The sequence below is a fragment of the Trichosurus vulpecula genome, chromosome 2 (genome assembly GCF_011100635.1).
Source record: "Trichosurus vulpecula isolate mTriVul1 chromosome 2, mTriVul1.pri, whole genome shotgun sequence".
NCBI lineage: Eukaryota > Metazoa > Chordata > Mammalia > Diprotodontia > Phalangeridae > Trichosurus > Trichosurus vulpecula.
The window spans coordinates 23,442,128-23,462,567 of record NC_050574.1 but is presented as its reverse complement, the minus strand read 5'-3'; the positions used below and the strand labels follow the sequence as shown (position 1 = coordinate 23,462,567).

The 20,440-nt window shown below is 46.1% G+C and overlaps 1 protein-coding gene across 7 annotated transcripts in view; it reads right to left on the bottom strand.

The window, feature by feature from the left end:
* PLEKHG5 (pleckstrin homology and RhoGEF domain containing G5) overlaps positions 1-20,440 on the bottom strand; it is a 113,321-nt gene that overhangs the window by 4,699 nt on the left and 88,182 nt on the right. For all 7 annotated transcript variants that reach the window (XM_036744333.1, XM_036744339.1, XM_036744340.1 and 4 more), the window contains 15 exons: positions 17,236-17,338; positions 16,421-16,481; positions 15,711-15,802; positions 14,962-15,098; positions 14,533-14,663; positions 13,990-14,175; positions 13,644-13,820; positions 12,050-12,145; positions 10,901-10,951; positions 10,435-10,584; positions 10,101-10,211; positions 9,774-9,923; positions 8,247-8,384; positions 3,478-3,597; positions 362-494 (listed from right to left, as the gene is read on the bottom strand). In XM_036744333.1, the coding sequence (XP_036600228.1) occupies positions 362-494; positions 3,478-3,597; positions 8,247-8,384; positions 9,774-9,923; positions 10,101-10,211; positions 10,435-10,584; positions 10,901-10,951; positions 12,050-12,145; positions 13,644-13,820; positions 13,990-14,175; positions 14,533-14,663; positions 14,962-15,098; positions 15,711-15,802; positions 16,421-16,481; positions 17,236-17,338 (1,836 nt within the window). The remainder of the gene's footprint in view (positions 1-361; positions 495-3,477; positions 3,598-8,246; positions 8,385-9,773; positions 9,924-10,100; positions 10,212-10,434; positions 10,585-10,900; positions 10,952-12,049; positions 12,146-13,643; positions 13,821-13,989; positions 14,176-14,532; positions 14,664-14,961; positions 15,099-15,710; positions 15,803-16,420; positions 16,482-17,235; positions 17,339-20,440) is intronic.

Genomic DNA, 20,440 nt, shown 5'->3' with positions numbered 1-20,440 from the left:
CAGAAGAGGACGTTGATAAGCCGGTCACTCTCCAGAGAAGGATGACCAGGATGACGAAGGATCATGGGCCCAAGCCGTGTGGAAAATGGATTAGCCTTGTTCAGCTTGGACCCAGAGCCCAAAAGCAGGAATGGTGGGTGGATAGTTGGATAGGAGACTGGAGGACCAGTGGTCAAGTATGTATGTTGTTAAGGGGATTCCTGATGAGGGCAGGCAGACTCCCTGGGATGCCCCCAGGTTGAGATGTAAGAGTCTGGTAGTCTCCAGTCCTGGTCACATAGCAGCTGAGGAGTGAGAAAGGCCCCAGTTCCCTTTCTGCCGAAACAGAGGGTTGTTGGGAAGTGGGGTGGTAAGAAATTACCGGGGTCTCGGAGCTCCCGACACACAATCTTGTCTACCATCAGGGGCTGCCGGATGACTTTGGTCCTCTCTGCCTTCTTCACAGGCTTGGTAACCAGAAACAAGTCGGTGAAGAGGAAGCAGTAGACATCCATCTGATGGGAGAGGACATTCAAGCCTGGGGTCAGAGGATCATTGATCTCAAGCTGCAAGGGATCTACCTCAGAAGACTTCTAGTCCAACCCCTTCATTTTACAGATGGGGAAACTGAGACCCAGACAAAGGAAAAAAAATAATTGACTTAGCACTGGAAAGGACTTCAAAGGCTACCTAGTTCAATCCTCCTTCCATTTTAAGGCACAGAGTGTCTAAATGACTTGCCCAACATCAAACGGTTAACAAGTGGCAGAGCCAGGATTGACCCTTTAACTCCAAATCCAGTGTTTACACTAAGAACAAATCGTGCCCTATGCTGCATGCAAGCATATCTTCTCTCCCTAATGAGACTGTGTAATCTCCTTGAAAGTGAGGACTATATCTTATCTTAATACTCATAAAATCTTGTCTAAGAGATCAAACTAGTCTTTCTGACCCTTCTCTTAGGGTCAAATTAGTCAGTCAGCAAACATTTATTACAGGAGCAGCTAGGTGGTGCCATAGTGCATAGAGGAGCCTGGGGTCAGGAAGACACCTCTTCTGTAGTTTAAATCTGGCCTCAGACACTTCCTAGCTGTGTGACCCTGGGCAAGTCAGTTCACCCTGTTTGCCTCAGTTTCCTCATCTGTCAAGTGAACCAGAGAAGGAAACAGCAAACTACTCTAGTATCTTTGCCAAGAAAACTCCAAACAGGGTCACAGAAGAGTCAAACACAACTGAAAACAACTGCCTACTAGGTGCCAGGCCCTGTGCTCACTGTTTCAAATACAAAGAAAGATAGAAAACATCCCCTATCCTCAAGGAGCTTCCAGTTCAATGGGGGAGATGACGTGAAAAAGACAAGGTTCAAGCCAAGGCTGAGAGGGATTAAGTGATTTAACTCTCCACTTTTCATCGGCTACCCTACCTTAATAAGCCCACTGAACAAGATGTTCTCCCCCACCCCCAGGACGTCATCTCTTCTAAACTCACCACTATGCTGTTAACTCAAGCCTTGAATGACACCTCTCCCTCCTCTCTGACTGGAGGGTAGAGTATCAAAATCCTTCCAATGCCTTCCTTTATAGAAGGCAGAAACTCGACTCAGCTCACTCCACTTTGCACCTGCTGCTCTGCCTGGTTTTAATTCCATGGATCAAGATGTCCCCTCATCATTTGCCCCACCCCCTGCCTTTCCTGCCTCCTTTTGTGTATTATCATTCCCAATTAGATTGGAAGCTCCTTGAGGGCAGAGATTGTCTTTCTTTTAATTTCGTGTATCCCCAGAATTTAGCACAATGTCTGATACATCATAGGTGCTTATTAAATGTTTTGCTCAGGTTATCAGCACATTATGGTCAAAGGCAGGTCTTGAACTTGGTTCCTCTCCATTACATTTTCCACTATTCTGAGAACAGGCAGTGGGAGATGAGGAAAATCCAGGGGTCTCCATAAAATCGCTTTTCTTTTTTGGTCCAGAGTTTGATTTCAATCGGGGAGGGAACCCCTGGGGCATATGGGGCATATGGGGCAGCAATTCACCTGTGACTTAAGTCTTAGGAAAACTAGCTGAGGTGTTGGGATATTTAGCAATTTAACTCACGGTCCCACAGCCAGGAAGAGCAGGACTTGAAACCAGAGCTAAGTGCCTAAGTGACTCTAGAGAACATGGTATTCAGGTTCCTGAAGACTTTCTTTGAAACCTTAAGCAAGTCTCCTAACCTTGCTGGTGACATCATAGTCACAAAAAGAACTAGAGACTGGAGATTTCTAATCCTAGTGCCTTCCCTCTGTTAATTACTTCCTATTTATCTGGTGTATAGCTTGTTTGTACATATTTTGTTTGCTCGTTGTCTCCTTCACTAGATTGTAAGCTCCTTGAGGGCAAGGACTATTTTTTTTTTTGCCTCTTTTTGTATCCCCTGGGCTTAGCATGGTGCCTGGCAGACAGTAGGTGCTCAAAAAAGGTTTATTGGCTGACTGACATCCGTTTTCCTTTCTATAACTCTTTAAACTTCACAAAGGACTTTCCCTGACAATAACCCCATGGGAGTGGATAGTAGAAGCATTTTTGGACCAGACTTTTAATTCTATTGGTATTCCATAGTTGAAATAGGGAACTTACAGTGAGAAAACTCCCTCTACCAATTGAGATCAGCATCAAGTCTTCGACTTGTAATCTTAGAGAGTTGTTTGGGGGGCCTGCTTGGTTAAGTGACTTGCCCATGGTCACGTGGCTAATATGTGTGAGAGGTTGCGCTTGGTCTTCCTAACTTGGAAGCCATTATTTCATGCTGCCCCCCCAGTAGAAGTATTATCAACCCTATGTAAGAGATGAAGAAAACTGGGCCTCAGAGGGGTGAGGTGTTCTACCGAAGGTCACAGAGATAAGTATCTGAGGTGAGATTCAAGCTGGACTCAATTTCAGAACCATTACTTTCCCCACTAAGCCAGGACCCGGGTTTGAATCCCTTGCGTTCAAATGCCAGTAACTTGCTGCATGACCTCGAGAAAATCCCTTAATTTCTAAGCATCTTGATTTTCTCCTCTGTAAATAATAATAGCTCACATTTATATAACACCTACCATGTGCCAGGCATTGTGGTAAGTGTTTTACTAATATTATCTCATTTGATCCCTGAGACAAGTCTGGGAGGTAGGTGCTGTAATTATTCCCATTTTACAGAGGAGGAAACTAAGGCAAACAGAGGTTAAGTGACTTACCCAGGGTCACACAGCTGATGTATCTAAATCTGGATTTGAACTCAGGTCTTCCTGACTCCAGGCCCAGTACTCTATTCACCGTGCCACCTAGCTGCCTCAAGATTTATAGGGTTGACCAAAATGATCTCTAAGTTCTATTCCAGCTATAAAATCCTCTGCTCCCTCATCACCTCCATCAGCTTTCCTTGCTCCCAAAGCAATGCATAGCTGATTGAGAGGGGCCTTAGGATATCTGAGTGAGTCTATGAGGATGGCGAGTGGGTCAGAGCTACTGCTCACCTTGCTGTCTTTTCCCTCCTTCATCTTTAAGCTCCCCTCCAGCAGGAGCTGACGAGTGTCATCTGGGGATGTCCCAGGGATGGGAGCTGTCAGATCGAGACGAAGAAACTCCTTCAAAAGCTGCAAAGGGAATAGAAGTGTTTATTGGATAGGTGGAATGGGTGGGACTGAGCAGAGAAGAGGAGAGAAAAAGAAAAGATACCTCTGAAAAGGGAGGGTTGAGAAAAGAAAAGAGAGGGAAAGCAGGCCAGCATTCTGAAGGTTTTTCTCCCCCCAGGTGCTATCTAAGGGATTTCTTTCCCCTTCTTTGATAGAGTAAAGATGTCTTTTTTTTTTAATTAAGACAAAATGTGAAGTGAAAAACAGAAAGAATCCACCAGTCACCTCCTGAAAGAAACCCTCCAAATGAAAACTCCCAGGAACTGCTGAAGCAAAATCTAGAGTTTCTAGGTCAAAGAAAAACTACTATAAGCAGGTTAAAAGAATGAGTTTAAATACCAATAAGCCACAATAATAATTATAAAAATTATACCAAAAAATTATACAAGACTTAGCAACTGAAATCATAAAGGAGAAGAAAGCTTGAAGACAAAAGGTAAGAGATAAATCCATCAAAACTCTGTATAATCTTACAGGGGTGAGGGTAAGGGAGTTAGACCTTTAATGAATGTAAGATTTCCAAGCATTCCTGATGAAAGACCAGAACTGAGTAGACATTTGGAAATGAAAAAACTAGGCAAAGTACATATGCTTCCATAATTAAAAGGGATGAATTGTTTACATGTTAATAAGGGGATAAGAAACAAATGTCTTCTGAGAACCCAATGACAGAAGGTCTGTAGGTGGTTTTGTTCAGTTTTAGTGGTCTTGGAAGAAGACAAAAATAGGAAGAGCAGAACACTATACTAGAGGGGAAGACCACCATTTAGTAATATTGAGTAGCATGAGATGAAGAGCATATATCAGTCAAGGAAAAGGTAGGAGGAAGGGGTATGGACATCTCACTTTCATTTGAATCAGATAAAAGGAAATAAAATACAGTAATACATATATGCCCAGAGATTTCAGTATAGAAATCCGTTGAACTAAAAAAGGAAATAGGAGACAGAGACATAGAAGGGAGAGGAATCTAAGAGGGAGGAAAGGATAGGTAAGGGACTACTCATAAGCAAATGTGAAGGGAGGACCATGAAGGGTGGATTAAAAGAAAAGGAAAAAGAGTAAAAATCTAGGATCAGAGCTGAGGTAAGGAGAAGAGCTGTAACAGAAATCGGTTGTAACAGAAACAGCTGTAACTGGAACTAGGTTGTTTTACTTATAAAATCCCAAGTCCCAGGTAAATTTCCTTTCTTCCACTTTCATCAACAAAAGAGAAAATGAATCTGTGAATTGAGACTGCAATTAAAAAAAACTTCAACAACAAAGAAATCAGAAATACTCAACTAAATAACAAAGTAAAATTCTTCAAAAATCAAAGAGATTAATAAAAATTAAAAGCAAAAAGACTATTGAACTGACAAATAAAAGTAGGTGGGAATAAAGTGAGGAAAAGGACAGGATGGGGGGAAATACACAATTAAAAATCATAGCTGTGAATGTGAACAGGATGAACTCACCAACAAAATGAAGAGCATAACAAAATAGATTAGAAGGAAGAATCCAACAATATGTTGTTTATAAGAAACACCTGATAAGCAGATTCACATAAAGTTAGGGGCTAGAGTAAAATATGTTATGCTTCTGCTGAACACACACACAAAAAAAGAGTAGTAATCATGATTTTAGATAAAGCTACAGTACATATAAGTAAGACAGAGAGATAAGCAGGGAAATTACTTTATGTGTTAAGGCACAATAGATAACAAATCAACGTCAATACTGAGTACATATGCATCTAATAAAAGAGCATCAAAATACTTAAACGAAAAGTTAACCGAATTGGATAGAGAAACAGATATAAAAACTATAATAGCAGAGTTATTAATGTACTCCTTCTAGACCTAGTCAAGTATAACCAAAAGATAAATAAGAAAGAAGTTAAGCAACGGAATAAAACTTTAGAAAAATTAGAAATGATAAAGCCCTGGTAATTACTGAATAGGGTAGCTAGGTGATGCAGTGGATAGTGCCAGTCCTGGAATCAGAAAGACTCCTCTCTGTGAGTTCAAATCTGCCATCAGACACTAACTAGCTATGTGACCCTGGACAAGCAAGCCACTTAACCTTCAGTTTGCCTCAGTTCCTCATCTGTTAAAAAAAAAAAAAAAAAGAACCGGAGAATGAAATAGTCAACCACTCCAGTATCTTTGCCAAGAAATGGGGTCACAAAGAGTCCAACATGACTAAAACGACTCAACAACAACAATCACTGAATGAAAATGAAAAGAATTTGCTGTTTAGTGTACATGAAACCTTTGGAAAAACTGAACAAATACTGGGGGCATAAAGACTCACTAAAAAGTTTAGAAAAGCAGAAATACTAAATACATGATTTTCTGATTACAACACAACAAAAATTCTATTCAAAAAATGCCCCTTAAAGAATTTTAAAGTATCTGAAGACTAAATAATATTCTAAAAAATTGGTGAGTCAAAGACCAAATAATAGAAACAATATATGTTTCATCAAATAAAATGACAAGAATGAGACAATACAGCAAAACATTTCAGTTCTGAGGGGCAAAATTTATGTCTCTAAACACTTTCATCAAGAAAAGAGAAAATGAATCTGTGAATTGAGGGTGCAATTAAAAAAAAACTTCAACGACAAAAAAATCAGAAATACTCAACTAAATAACAAAGTAAAAATCTTTCAAAATTAAAGAGATTCATAAAAATTGAAAGCAAAAAGACTATTGAACTGACAAATAAAAATCGGAGTTGATTTAAAAAATTAATAAAATAAACAGCTAACCTGATTAAAAGAGAGGAAAAATAAATTATCCAATTAAGAGGAAATTATTACAAATTACATTGCTTAATTATGTACTAACAGAACATTACTTAGAGGAAATATATGAAATACTTACAAAAATATGAACTAACTAGGTTAAAAAGTGAAGAAATAGACTATTTAACCCAATATCAGAAGAAATTGAACAAGCCATCAATTAACTCCTAGCAAAAAAAAAACTCAAAAAATTCCAGGACTAAATGTATTCACAAGCGAATTCTACCAATTATTCAAAGAACAATTAATTTTCATGCTACAGAAACTGTTTGCAATAAGAAAAGGTACCCTTTCTCATATCTTAATTTGACACAAATATGGTCTTTATACTGAAAAGGATCTATATGTACAAAAATATTTGTAGTAGTTCTCTCTGTGGTAGTCACAAATTGGAAACATAAGGAGTATCTTCCTGTTGGGAAACAGCTAAACAAACTGTGTATGTGAATGTAACAGAATACCACTGTGCAGTTGAGAAATTATAAGATGAACAATTCTGTTGGTAACTAGGAATACTGGTGTGCAGTGATGGAGATGGAAGTGAACGTTATACCACTAATGACATCATAGAGAAAAAACAACTTTGGAAGGCTTGAGAACTCTGATCAGTGCAATGATAAACCAAGAGTCCAAAAGAATGAAAACATGTCACACACCTCCTGACAGAGAGGTGAACAACTTAAAAAATGCAAAAAGAGATAATACATTTCAGGCTAATAGGGGAATTAGTTAGCTATGTCTTGAGAGATTTGTTTTTCTTTGTTTTAAGTGGCTCCATTGTGGGAGATAGTGGGAGGGGTAGATTAATTTTTCAGATACTTGTTGCTTGAAAACAATAAAAAAACAAACCACAATGGGGTTGAAAAAATAAAACAAAGTTAAGATGAAATAAAAGTTCCATGGGTTTAAAAACTATAAAACAAAGATAAGATAAAATAAAAGTTCCATGGGTCAATGATCTCAAGATGTTTCAGGCTTTCCAATACAAAATTCTCCCAATGATTTCCTAGGAAAAGATCCATGGTGCATATAAACAGACTCATACCAATGATGATGAATGTAGAAAATACAGCACGAAAATATATTGACAAGGACACATGTGGCCAGAAAGGGAGGTGGGCCATTCATGTACAGAGAATGGAGAAAGAACATATGGATAGCCCAAGCCCTGTATCAGTAACTTTGTTGCTGTTCATATGTTTCTGTCATGTCCAACTCTTCGTGACCCCATTTGGGGTTTTCTTGGCAAAGATCCTGGAGTGGTTTGCCATTTCTTTCTCCAACTCATTTTACAGATGAGGAAACTGAGGCAAACAGGGTTAATTAAGTGACTTGCCCAGGGTCACCCACCTGAGGCTGGATTTGAACTCAGGAAATTGAGTCTTCCTGACTCCAGGTCTGGTGCTATATGCACTATGGCGCCACCTAGCTGCATCAGTAACTACAAGCAAGTTAAAAAAGATGCAAAGGAGGAAGAACATCCAGTTCCCCTCTCCTGTAGTAGGGATTTATGGTAAGCTAGGAATTGCACAGGATAGAAACCCCATAGATTGGTTGTGATCGGTCCAGTACGTAACACATAAGAAACGCTTCGGAAACATTTGCTGCACTGACAGATTCCCTAAAGAGATGAAATCGTGAATCTGTGGAAGTCTAGAAGAAATAAAACCAAATTGTGCTTGGAGAATCGGCTAGGCATTTCTTGGCCAACATCCAAGACCCTGGAGATGCCAGGGAGAGGAGATCTTTTGGCCCTCGCTCGGGAGCAGGTTGGTTCTGAGGGAGGCAGAGAGGTTGGAAGCTGGGGAAGCCGAGATACCTTGTCCACCTCGTCGGTGCTACTCTCCACCACCTCATAGGAGTCGATGCGGCTGATGATGGCCGCCAGCCGCTGCTGTTCCTGACGCTGCCGCATTCGAGAGTTGACATGATTGATGAACCGTTCCACTGAGCTAATCTATAAAAAAAAAATAACGGGGATTTATCAATCAACCACCCACCAAACATCTGTTATGTACCCACTATATGCCCAGCTCTTGGGATAGCAGCTAAAAAAATGAAATATCCCCTGCCCCTCAGGAAGCTTACATCGTATTAGCAGAGACACAAACATGTCTAAGTTTAGACAAAATATGATGATTTCATTGATATAGGGAACTTCCTGGTAAAGAAACTTCCTCTATTAGTGCAGGTTGGCACCTTTTTGGCAACTTACCATCTTTGCCAGAGTCACATGGCCAGTATGTACCTAAGGCAGAATCTAAACCCAGGTCTCTCTGGTTCAGAGGCAGCTGCTGGCTTGGTAGCTAGAGCTCTGGGCCTGGAGTCAGAGAGACCCAAGTTCACATCCTGGATCTGACAATTAATTAGCTGTGTGACCTTGGGCAAGTCACTTAACCTCTGTTTTGGTCAGTTTCCTCCTCTGTAAAATTCGTGTCATAATAGTACCTATTTCCCAAGGTTGTTGTAAAGGTCAAATGAGATATTTGTAAAAGGCACTTGGCACAGTGCCTGGCCCATAGTAGACATTACACAAATGCTAGCTGATATTAAAATAAATTTAAGGTAATCTGGCAGGGGATTGGGCGGGGGAGGACAGTAGAAACTTGAGGGATCAGGAAAGGCTTCACATAGAATAATGCTTAAACTGAACTCTAAAGAAAGCTCGGGGTTCTAAGAGGCAGAGGCAGGAGACAGCATTCCAGGCAGGGGATACAGTAAGTAGTCTACGCAAAGACACAGAGATGGGAGATGAGTGTTTTGTGTGAGGAACATCCAGAAAGCCAGTTTTGCTGAACCACATGAAGGGGATGCAATGTGCCTGGAAAGGCTGGTGGGAGCCAGGCTGTGAAAGGCTTTAAATGCCAAATAGAGGAATCTGGAGTTGGGTGAAGAAAGTGGGAGGGTACAGTGGAAAGACTGCTAAATTTGGAGGCAGAAAAACCTGGGTTCAAATCCTGGCCTTGCAACCTGGGGGCAAGTTTCTTAACTACCCCTGAGCCTCAATTTACTCATCTTAAAAATGAGGGGGTTGGAGTGGAGGACAGCTGAGGCTCCTTCTAGGTCTGGAGCTAGGATCCAAGAGATAGTAGGAAGTCATTGAAGGTTCTTGAGCAGGAGAGGGGCATGGTCGGGATATCAATTTTGTAACTGTGCAGAGGAAGACTGGAGAGAGGAGGAAATGGGGGCAGGGACCCCACTGAGACATGAAATAACGAGGGGAGGGGGCTCATATGGAAGTCTGGAGGAAGGTGAGGGAAGGAGAATCGAGGCTTCACACCCACAGAGTGTGTCTGTGTGTCTGGGGCCACCTCCCTTCCTTCCTGCCTGCCCACGCCCCGGTTACCATGGTGACAATGGCCTCCTTGGTTGGTGGGTCATCGGTCTTCTTCAGCACTGACTTCAGCAGCAAGGGATATTTTGTGAGTCTCTGATGAGGCTTCACCAGCATATCGCTCAGCTTCAACCTCTGGCACTGCTGGTGCTTCTCCGCCCACTGTAACCAGGACATATTCAGGGGGACCCTCTCCAACACACTCACCCCCCACCATCCCTCTGCATCGTCATTGCATCTTGGTGCCCCCCCCTTACTGTTAGTCATCACCCCTCGCCCTCCCCCCCATCACCCTCGGCCTCTCCCCACCCCATCATCACCCCTGACCTCCTCCCTCACCGTAACATAAACCCTGAATAGGTCACTGTCCCTCAGCAGACTCCTCATGTATTCCATGCAGCCCTCCTCTTCCATGCAGTAACGGATGTAAGGTTTGAACAGGGATCCAAACTGTGGGGTCAGAACCAGCAAGAGGATCAGGGGTACGGGGCAGGGGGCTCAGGGAAGAGGGTACAGGAGTCAGGGTAAGTTTTCAGGATGGGGCGAGGAGGGCCTGGGTCTGACCAGGAGGTCAGAGGCTTCAATGGTGCCCTCAGTTTCCCATTTAGGACTTCTGAATCTCTAGCCCCAACCACATGAAGGAGCCATGTGCAGGTTCCCATGAGCCCCCTACCATTTTGAAGCCTTTGAGCAGGTCTGCAGGCTGCAGTAGGGCCCGGCTGCATCGAGTTTTGTCAAGCATGGGGGCCATCACGCTGCTCCACAGCCCTTGGTGCAGCTGAATGATCTCCTGGATATTGCTGAATAAGCGTTCAACGTCCACCTGTGGGAAGGGTCCTGGTTTTGAGCCCCCTCCCACCCCACTCCCACAACCATCCCCTTTCCCTAACTCACCCTCTAATGTCTCAGGCCCTCCCCATTTTACCCTAAAGTCTCCCCACTTTCTTCCCTAGGCCTCCCACTCATGGCAGTCAATCAATAAATATTTATTAAAGCAGCTACTATGTGCCAGACACCGTGCCAAGAGGAAGGTAGAAGATGGCCTAGATGGCCCTGGGAAGTGGGAAGTGTAAGGGCTGGGAGTGGGAAGGGGGGAGTCAGACCCACTAAGATCCCTCCCTCACCTCTCACCCTCTCACCTCACACAGTAGGCCTGACTCTTGCAGGTTCAAAAGGCAGCACATGAAGAGCTATGGGAAAAACAAAAGAACCAAACATTAAAAAAACAATCCACTGGCCAGGACTGAGACCAAGCAGGGTCACAAAGATCTACTGGGGAAGCTTGCACACCTCCCTCCTTTTAGGAGGGAAGCGGTGGACTACAGGCTCTGAATAAGGCACACATTTCCAGGCACCGGTAGCAGGCTGATTTATTTTCCTTAGCTATATTTGTTACAAGGAGCTGTTCTACTAAGGGGAGAGGGGTCACTGGGAAGCTACAGCAGTGTTTACAAAGAAGAGGATAAATAAAATATCTTGTAAAATTTCATGAGATTTAGGCAGAGCGGGAGGGGGATTTTCAACACAGCCTCCCCCAAAGCAGTGGCTGAGCCTGTCCCTGGGTGGTCCCCAGGGCTCAGTCGCCATCTCAGATGACCAGAACCACAAGGACCATCTGGCTTAGTCCCTCTCAGCCTGGGTGACCCATGAACTAGATGCAAGCTTATTGGCCCTTGAGGGGAAGGGCTGGGAGAGGATGTGGGGGCTTTTAAGGGGAAAACCCCAGGCAGGTTCAAGACTGGGGCCAAGTGCCCCATGAGCTGCAGCAGTCGAGCCGATGGATGGTGAGTCAAAGGTTAAGACAGACGACATGACTAATGTGGAAATGTTTACACCATTGCATATGTATGACCTATATCAGAAGGCTTGCTGTCTTGGGGAGGGGGAAGGGAGAAAAATTTGGAACTCAAAATTTTATAAAAAATGAACGTTGAAAATTACCTTTAAATTGGAAAAAATAAAAGACTATTTCCACAAAAAAGTTAAGATGAAAAGTCTAGACAGATGAAATCACCATTGTTTCTACTCATTTCCTGAGCATCTGAGCAAATACTCAAGAGCTGAGGCAAGGCGGGGGAGAGGGCATGGGGAAACCAGGGGGAATTCCACACCTGGGGCAGGTGGAGAAGGGGGAGGGAGATCTGGACTGGATGTCTCCAGAGGATCCGAAGGGTGGCAGCCAGGACCAGCCCAGATACTTGGGAAGAGCAGGGGAAAGGAACCAGGAGGAAGGGCACAGTGACCCTCCCCCACCCCTATCCCTCCCCACCCCCCCCACCGAGTCTTACATCAGTGATAACTCTAAGTTTTTTGATATAGGAAGCCTCTGTATGTAACAGTTCCCACACCGCCTCCTGCTGATGGCACTGCCGCCTGGTCAGCTTCTGGGGAAGACAGATAATGTGGATAAGCCTTGCTTGATGGCAGGTGGGAGGGTGGGGATGGAGGGAGCAGAGGAAGACCTACAGTGTGGGATGGGAAGGGGCATCAGGGCTCTTAGGGGAGGAGGAAGTTGGGTCTAGTCTTGCAACCACAGAACATCAGAGCTGGAAGAAACCACAGAAATCCTTTAATCTAAGCCCTTACTCTTACAGAAGGCAGCATGATGTAGTGTGAGACAACTGCTCTCAAAGCCAGCAAGACCTGGGTTCAAATCCTACCTCTGACACATGCTAGTTAAGTGACCCTGGGCAAGCCAATTAATCCTTCCCTGCCCTAGGCAATTCTAGACAGAGGAGGCGCCGACCTGCACTGGCAGAGCCCTAGGCTTTGCCCTGGTGCCCAGAACATAATAGGCGCTCAATAAATGCTTACTGACTCATATCCCTCTCCTGAATTTTACAGATGAAGAAATTGAGGCCCAGAGATGAGGAATTCCTATCTGAGGTCACACAGCTGTCTTCTAATAATAATTTGACAGCACACAAGCTTTTCGAGGGCAGAGACTGCTACTATCTCTCCTTGCTTAGCACAGTGCCCGGCCAGAGGGGGCCCTGGAAGCACACAGTAAACATCTAATAATTGCCTAAATTTTTTTCTTCTTTTTTTCCATTTCTTTTTCTTTTCTTTTTCTTTCTTTCGAGGCAATCGGGCTTAAGTAATTTGCCCAGGATCACCCAGTTAACAAGTGTCTGAGGCCAGATTTGAACTCAGATCCTACTGACTCCAGGGTGCCGGCGCTCTGTCCATTGCACCACCTAGCTGCCCCAACAATTGCCTGCTGATTGACTAAACACCAGCTCACATTCTAGTAGGGGAGATAAGATTTTATAACTAGGCACACGTAAGATATATACAGAGAAGGTATCTCAGAGGAGAACGGATTAGCAGCTGGGGGACTGGGAACAGACTCCCAGGAGTCTGTTGACTAAATAATAACCAGCAGTAATTACGATAAGGATGATAATGACAACGGCTCCCACGACATAATGTTTTACAGGCGTCGTTTCACTCGATCCTCACACCTGGACCTTGTGTGAGGTAGATCCTATTACCGCCAGCCCCGAGGCTCGGTGTCAGGCAGGTGGACTGGACGTCACTACACCATGCTAACTAAACAGCATGATGATCCTGGATAAGTCACAACTCTCTAAGCCTTATCTATGAAGTTAGAATACAACACATGCTGGTCATCTCTCCCAGGGACACTGTGAGGACCACAGGAGAAAACAGATGGAAAATACTTGGGAAAATTGTAAAGTGTCCTACCCTTGTGTAGGGGGATGGGGAGACTAGGAGGGACAGGGCTATGGATGGAGGGGCACGGTGAAATATGGCTAAGCCCTGGCTGGACCAGGCGGAACCCTGCTGGACCTCCCAGGACCTAGAGGAGCCAAGGGGAGCGCCCGGGGTCGAGGCAGCACCCCAGGTACCCTTGATCACCTCTGCTCCATCTATGAGCTCCTGCCAGCTGTCCTCCAGGACGAGGTCAGCATCTTCCTCTTCCTCCTCCTCTTCCCAGGAGTCGTGGTCAAAGCGGAGTTGCTGGGGCAGCCTGGGCAGTCCAAACAGGCTGTAGGAGTGAAGCTTGCTTTCCAGTTGCTCCATCTTGTCGACCTCCTGGGGACAGGACAGAATGGTCAAGGTCAAGGAGACGTGCCACAGGGATAAGGTCTTCTGCCGTCTGATGAGCTGAGGGAAAGTTCTAGAAAAAACTTGGACCTTCCCCCATGCCCAGGACCCCAAGCAGGGATCCCAGGACTCAGTGGAGGGGCAGAGGACAACATACCCTGCCAAAGGAGCTCCCACTAGGACCAGAGCTGAAAAGGCCACTGAAGCGACTGGCTGCCCGGTTCTTCCAAGTATCGATGCCATTGCTGGGCAAAGAGCTGCTAGATGGCACCGAGGCTTCTAGCACAGGGATGCTGGTGTCCCCTAGGAACTCTGTCATGTTCTTACGCCTTCGGCCAGGGGCCTGAGATGAGGATACAAGAATGGAGTCAGGGGCAATGAGGTGTGAGGCCCATCCTGTACAGTCCCTGTTACCCATGCTGCAGTCTCACCCTTGTGGGACCTTGAGGTGTCTTGTCTGGGGAAGAGGGAAGGGAGCTCACAGATTTAGAGCCAGAGGGACCTTTGACGCCACCTCATCCAATCCCCTCATTTTACTGGTGAGGAAGCTGAGGCCCAGAGAATCCAAAAGACTTGCCCATGGCGGCCCAGGTGATAAGCTAAGGAGCCTGCATCCTATTCTGGGCTCGCTAACTGGCCTCCTCCGCCCTTGGTCCCAGTCCCCCCAGCCTCCCTCTCTCCACAGGCCTCGGCCTCTCACCAAGATGTCCAGGCTCTCCCGTCGAGCCTGATGGTCAGCCCGATCCGAGGCAGGAGGCCCAGGAATGGGTAAGCTCAATGATTTGAAATCCTTCACTGCCAGCTCCACCTTCATCTCATCCCCAGGTTTGGCTGAGAAAGGTATAAAGAGATTTTGCTAGACACCAGCCCTACAGCCTCAGACCCTCACACACAGACTAGAAAAAAGGACCCCCAGCCCCAATCAGCACAATAATAACAGTCCATGTTTCTTCATCACCATTCTGGCCTCCTCTCCCCTCTCCTCTTGTCTTTCTCTCTGCTCCCCCATCTCCTTATTCCTCAAACCTCAGGTAGAAGGAAGAATATTAACATGATCATAGGCCCAGCTGCCAGCCAAGGGAAGCCTCTGCCCACACAGCCCCACCCCAGCGCCAAGCCCTCTGCTCACCTTTGACCCTCAGGTAGTGCCCCCCAAACCTGTAGGCCTCAAAATGGAGGGAGAGGGGTGTGTTGGACTGGTCTAGGTAGATGTCCACTTTGCTGAGCTCAATGCCTTTTCTCTCAAACACGGGCAGCAACACTTCCCTGCCACAAGGGAACCGCATGTTATTGGCCCTGACCTCAATGCCCAATACCCCACTCCCGGCCCTGAACCTTAAACCCACACCTCCCCCCAGCCCCCTTTCAACAGGTTCAAAGGCCACAGGATTGCAGATTCAGAACTGGTAGGAAAGGCATCCAATACAACCCATCCCAATTTTATAGATGAGGATCCCATAGCATAGACAGCTGAAGGGTCTTGCCCAGGATCACAAAGATAGTAAGCTTAAGAGGTGGGATTTGAACCCAGGTCCCCTTCCTCTAGCATCAGGGCACTTGTTATGGTACCATCATGCTGCAGTCCACAGCCATCATGGATCGGAACGTTTCCCATGGAGCCGAGCAGGCACTCAAAGCCCTTTCCATGTGACGTGCTCCGGTCCCTTGGAAACTGCCCCAATCCTTTCCCCTGAACCCCCACCACCATTTCTGTAGCCTCAGCATCTAACCCAGTGCTTGGCACTTGAGAATCTCTTTTTTCCAATTCAGAAGACTACTAAATTCAGCAGGACGAGGAAAGAGCCAGGCTCACAAAGATGACCACGCAAGCACCCGGTGGCAACCTCCCAGACACAGAAGGCCACACCAGGGCCCTACCCCAAAGATTTCTTCTTCATAGCAGGGACAATCTCTGTCTCGATGTCCACATTCAGGTCGAATTTCAGGGTGAAGCACTCCTTGCTGGGGTCCTAGCAGGGAAAACACGGAGCTAGAGGATACCCGGGCAAATTCTTGTGCCTGGGATAGGGAGCTGGCTTGTGAATTACATAGGGAGAAGAGCCTGGTCCTGGGATGTACAAGATTTCTCAGCTGCTTAAAGACTGGAAGCTGCTGTAGGGTCAATGGCCACTAGGAGGCGACACAAAGGACTAACATGCAGAAGGGGCTTCCAATAAGGTCGTGCCAGCCAAAGGCAGTGGGGTGAGGCAGGGAAGGAGATTAATTTCTAGACTGTGCTGTTGGCATTTCCCCACCCTGCAGCATAGCCCTGATGGCCTCACCCTCATTATGACTCTACACGGAGTCATCTGTGCCAAATCTCACCTCCCCAAACCATCCCTCCTTCCCACATTTATAGCCCAGCCACAGCAGAGACAGACCCTGCTTCACCCTGGGGCCAGATGCATTCCCCCTACAGGCCTGAAGGAAAGGGGGAAAGGAGACACATGTTTATGAATGGATGGACAAGTAGGTGTAGGGAATTCCCAGGCTGCAGGATTGGAGCAAAGGGCTATGGCCCCCAGAGAAAGGGAGTCTGATGCCCAGCGGCACTGAGTCTCCCCCAGCCACTAAGAGGGGCTCCTTACATCCGTGTGCCTCCTCCGAGCTTTCTTCTTGGCCAGCTTCAGACCTGAACCCTTCCGCTCTCTGTGGGACAGAAAATGGGGTAAGGGCAGAGGTCAGGCAGGAAGGCTCTCCCAAGAGGCCTGGAGAATGAAGGGAAGGAAGAGCCAGCCCCAGAGCCCTGGACCCCTGAAACTCCCTTCCTGTCCCATCCACCCATCCAAGTGCCCAGGGGAGAGCAAAGCCAGGAGCTGGCTTGCGTGGCAGGCACACCCTCTAGTGGCTAATGGAGGAATCACACCCAACTTAAAGTAGGCATCCCAGCACCAGAGGATTTGCAGCTGCAAGGAGTATCTTATTCCAAACCTCTCACTTGACAGATGAGGAAACTGAGTCCCAGAGCACTGAGGTGATTCGCCTAATGGGGCCACGGGTAGTGCGTTCTGCTGGCTGTGTGCCTTGGGTAGGTCACTGACTTTCATTTAACCTCATATATAAAAAGCAGGGCTTGGGGCCCCTTCTGCTCTAAAATCTTGGTGAGCAGCAGATCTGAAATTCCAACTGCTTCCCTTGGTCCACACTTCCTATTCTCTGCTGGCTGAGCAGCTGCAGGTGAGAGACTAGGGCCTGGGAGAGCTGCCTCTTCCTCCCCCCACTCTCCCAGGTCAGGGGAGACTTTCTCCTCCAAAAACCATCATGCATTTTCCCTGGGGCTAAAGAAGAAACCTGCCCCATGCACCTTAGAGGCAGAATCAGCAGCTGAGGCCAGGGTTCCTGGAATCTAGGCTTCTGTCTAGGCCTGGGGAGGCTGTCCCCCACCCTCCCTCACCCCGCCTACCCTTTGCTGTCCATTAACCCTTCATCTTCCTCTTCCAGGTCTGAGGCTGGACTGGTTCGGGGCGGGCATGACCTTGTGGAGACGTTCCGGGCCAGGACAGAGCCTGAGGAAGAAAGAAGGAGAAACAGGAAAAGGTGAACTCCTTCCTTTCTACCCTGGTCACGGGCGGCTGAAAGTTTGCGGCTAATCTCAGGACCCCGAGTCTCTACCCCATAATAATTATAATATCTGACATTTCCTTTTTTTTACTTAATAGTATTTTTTTTTCCAATTACATGTAGACAGCTTTAAACATTTACTTTTATAAGATTTTGAGTTCCAAATTTTCTCCTTCCCTCCCTTCCTTCCCCCCCCAAGACAGCAAGCTATCTGATATAGACTATACATGTACGATCATGTTAAACATATTTCCACATTAGTCATGTTGTGAAAGAAGAATCAAAACAAAAGGGGAGAACCATGAGAAAGGAAAAAAAGGGAAAACAGCATGCTTCGAACTCCACAGTTCTTTCTCCGGATGTGGATAGCATTTTCCGTCATGAGTCTTTTTGTTGTGTTTGTCCTTCATTCTCAAAGAGGAGATGATGACATGACTTGGAGGTGACTTTGATTAGGGGGAGCCTGGACAAGGTCATCAGCCTCACTTTCCCTCCAGAGCCACCTGGGTCCAGTGGCCCGATATTCACCAGGACGACTGGAGATGGCCCAGGATGCATTGGGAGACCCTGGCCCTTTCACGCTAAGGTCTTTTCAGGCTCTCATTTTGAGGGAGGTATCGCCCATTCAGTGAAGAGGCCTCTTTAAGAAGTTAACCAAGGGATGGCCCCTTTAATCAAAACTCAAAAAAAAAAAAATCAAACTGGGAGGGGAAGACTCTCAGGGTTCCTGGCCAAAAGAGAAACAGTTACTATTTGGTATTTACATTCACTCTGTGCTGGGAGGGCAGGGACCTATTGTCCAGGCTATGAGCTCCACAGTGAACTGGGTTTAAGGCTTGGTTTTTGAGAAAAAAAATCTAGCCGGTAAACTGGAAGCCTTCAGCCATGGACGTGTACCTTCCTTTGGGCAGAGGAGGGAGAGGGAGAGGGGGAGGGAGATGGGGAGGGGGAGGAGAGGGGAAGGGAGAGGGAGAAGAGGGGGAGGGGGAGGAGAGGAGGAGGGGGAGGAGAGGAGGAGGGGGAGGGAGAGGAGAGGGGGAGGAGAGGAGGAGGGGGAGGGAGAAGAGGGGGAGGGAGAAGGAGAGGGGGAGGGGTTATGACTCCCTCTCCCATGAGTCTTTTGGAATTGTCTTGGATCATTGCATTGCTGAGAATTGCTGGCATTTCCAAAGTCCTTTAATGTTCACAAAATACATTATCTCATTTGATCCCCACAACTAAGAGGAGACAGATATTATTTTCCCCGATTTCCAGATGAGGAAACTTGCCCAGGGTCACCCAGCTGTTAAGTGCCTGAGGTAGTATTTGAACCCAGGTCATCCCGACTCCAGGTCCAGGCTAACATTTATCTGGCACCTACTATGTGCCGGGCACTGTGCTAAGCTCATTGAGATGATGGTCTCCTTCGATCCTACCCTAGGAGGTGGGTGTTGCTGTTGTGTCCATCTCACAGAAGACGAAACTGTGGCAGACAGCAGTTAGGTGACTTACCCAGGGTCATACAGCCAGTAAAATGTCTGTGGCTGGATCTGAACTCAGGTTTTCCTGACTCCCAGGCTGCTCAGACACACAGCTGCCTCTCAGACAAGATGCCCTTGTGTTCAGCCTTGCACAGACAGTGAGGAGGGGCATTGACTTCTGGGTGTCTTAATGGAAAAAGCCTGGGGCTCTTGCGCCACATCCACTCCTAATTCTCTCTACAACACGCCGGAAAAGTGGTCACTCAACCTTTGCTGAGGCTTCCAGCAACGGAGAAGCACGTGCCACCCAGGCCTCCTCTTTCCACGACATTAATAGGAAGTTTTTCTTTCATTCAACCTCCAAAGGGTCCTAGGATTATCGATTTGGAGCAGGGAAGTCCAACGTCCTCATTCACAGAGGAAGAAATAGAGTCAGGAAGGTAGGAGAGCTTGCCCATCAAAGAGATCTGGGTGGGATCTGAACCCAGGTCATCTGAGTCCAGAACCAGTGTTCTGTCCCATGCAGCTCCACCCCACTCACTCCTCCTGATCCTGCCCCAGAGGCCAAGGAGAACAAGTCTTCCAAATGCTAGTTCTTCAAACACGAAAAGACAGCTGACATGTCCCCCACACCCACTCTCACCCCCAAGTCTTCTTCTCTTCTAGACATCCCCAGTTCCTTCCATCATATCCTAACAGGATAAAGATTCCAGGCCTTTCCCCCTCCTGGGTGCTCTCCTCAGGATGCTCTCTGGTTTATCCTTTATCTTTCTAAAAATGTGCTGTCCAGTTTTAGGATGAAGTAATCAATATTATCTCTAGTCATATGAAAAAAATGCTCTAAATCACTATTGATTAGGGAAGTGCAAAGTAAAATGACCTTGAGGTATCGCCTCACACCTATCAGATTGGCTGATATGACAGAAAAGGAAAATGACAAATGTTGGAGGGGATGTGGGAAAATTGGAACACTAGTGCATTGTTGGTGGAGCTGTGAACTGATCCAACCATTCTGGAGAGCAATTTGGAACTATGGCTAAAAGGCTATAAAACTGTGCATACCCTTTGACCCAGCAATAGCACTACTAGGTCTGTATTCCAAAGAGATTTTTAAAAAGGTAAAAGGTACAAAAATATTTATAGCAGCTCTTACTGTGGTGGCAAAGATTCAAAACTGAGGGGATACCCATCAATTGGGAAACGGCTGAACAAGTTGTGGTATGTGCTTGTAATGGAATACTATCGTGCTGTAAGAAATGACAGGCAGGACGCTCTCAGAAAAACTTGGAAAGACTTACATGAACTGATGCAAAGTGGAGTGAGCAGAACCAGGACACTGTACTCAGTACAATGACTTAGCTATTCTCAGCAATACAATGATCCAAGATAATTCCAAAAGATTCATGATGAGAAATGCTATCCACCTCCAGAGAAAGAACTGATGGCATCTGAATGCAGAATAAAGCATACTTCTAAAAAATGTCTTTTTCTTTTTTTAATCTGTGTTTTCTTTCACAACATGACTAATCTGCAAATATGTTTTGCATGACTGCACATGTATAACCTATATCAAATTACTTGCTTTCT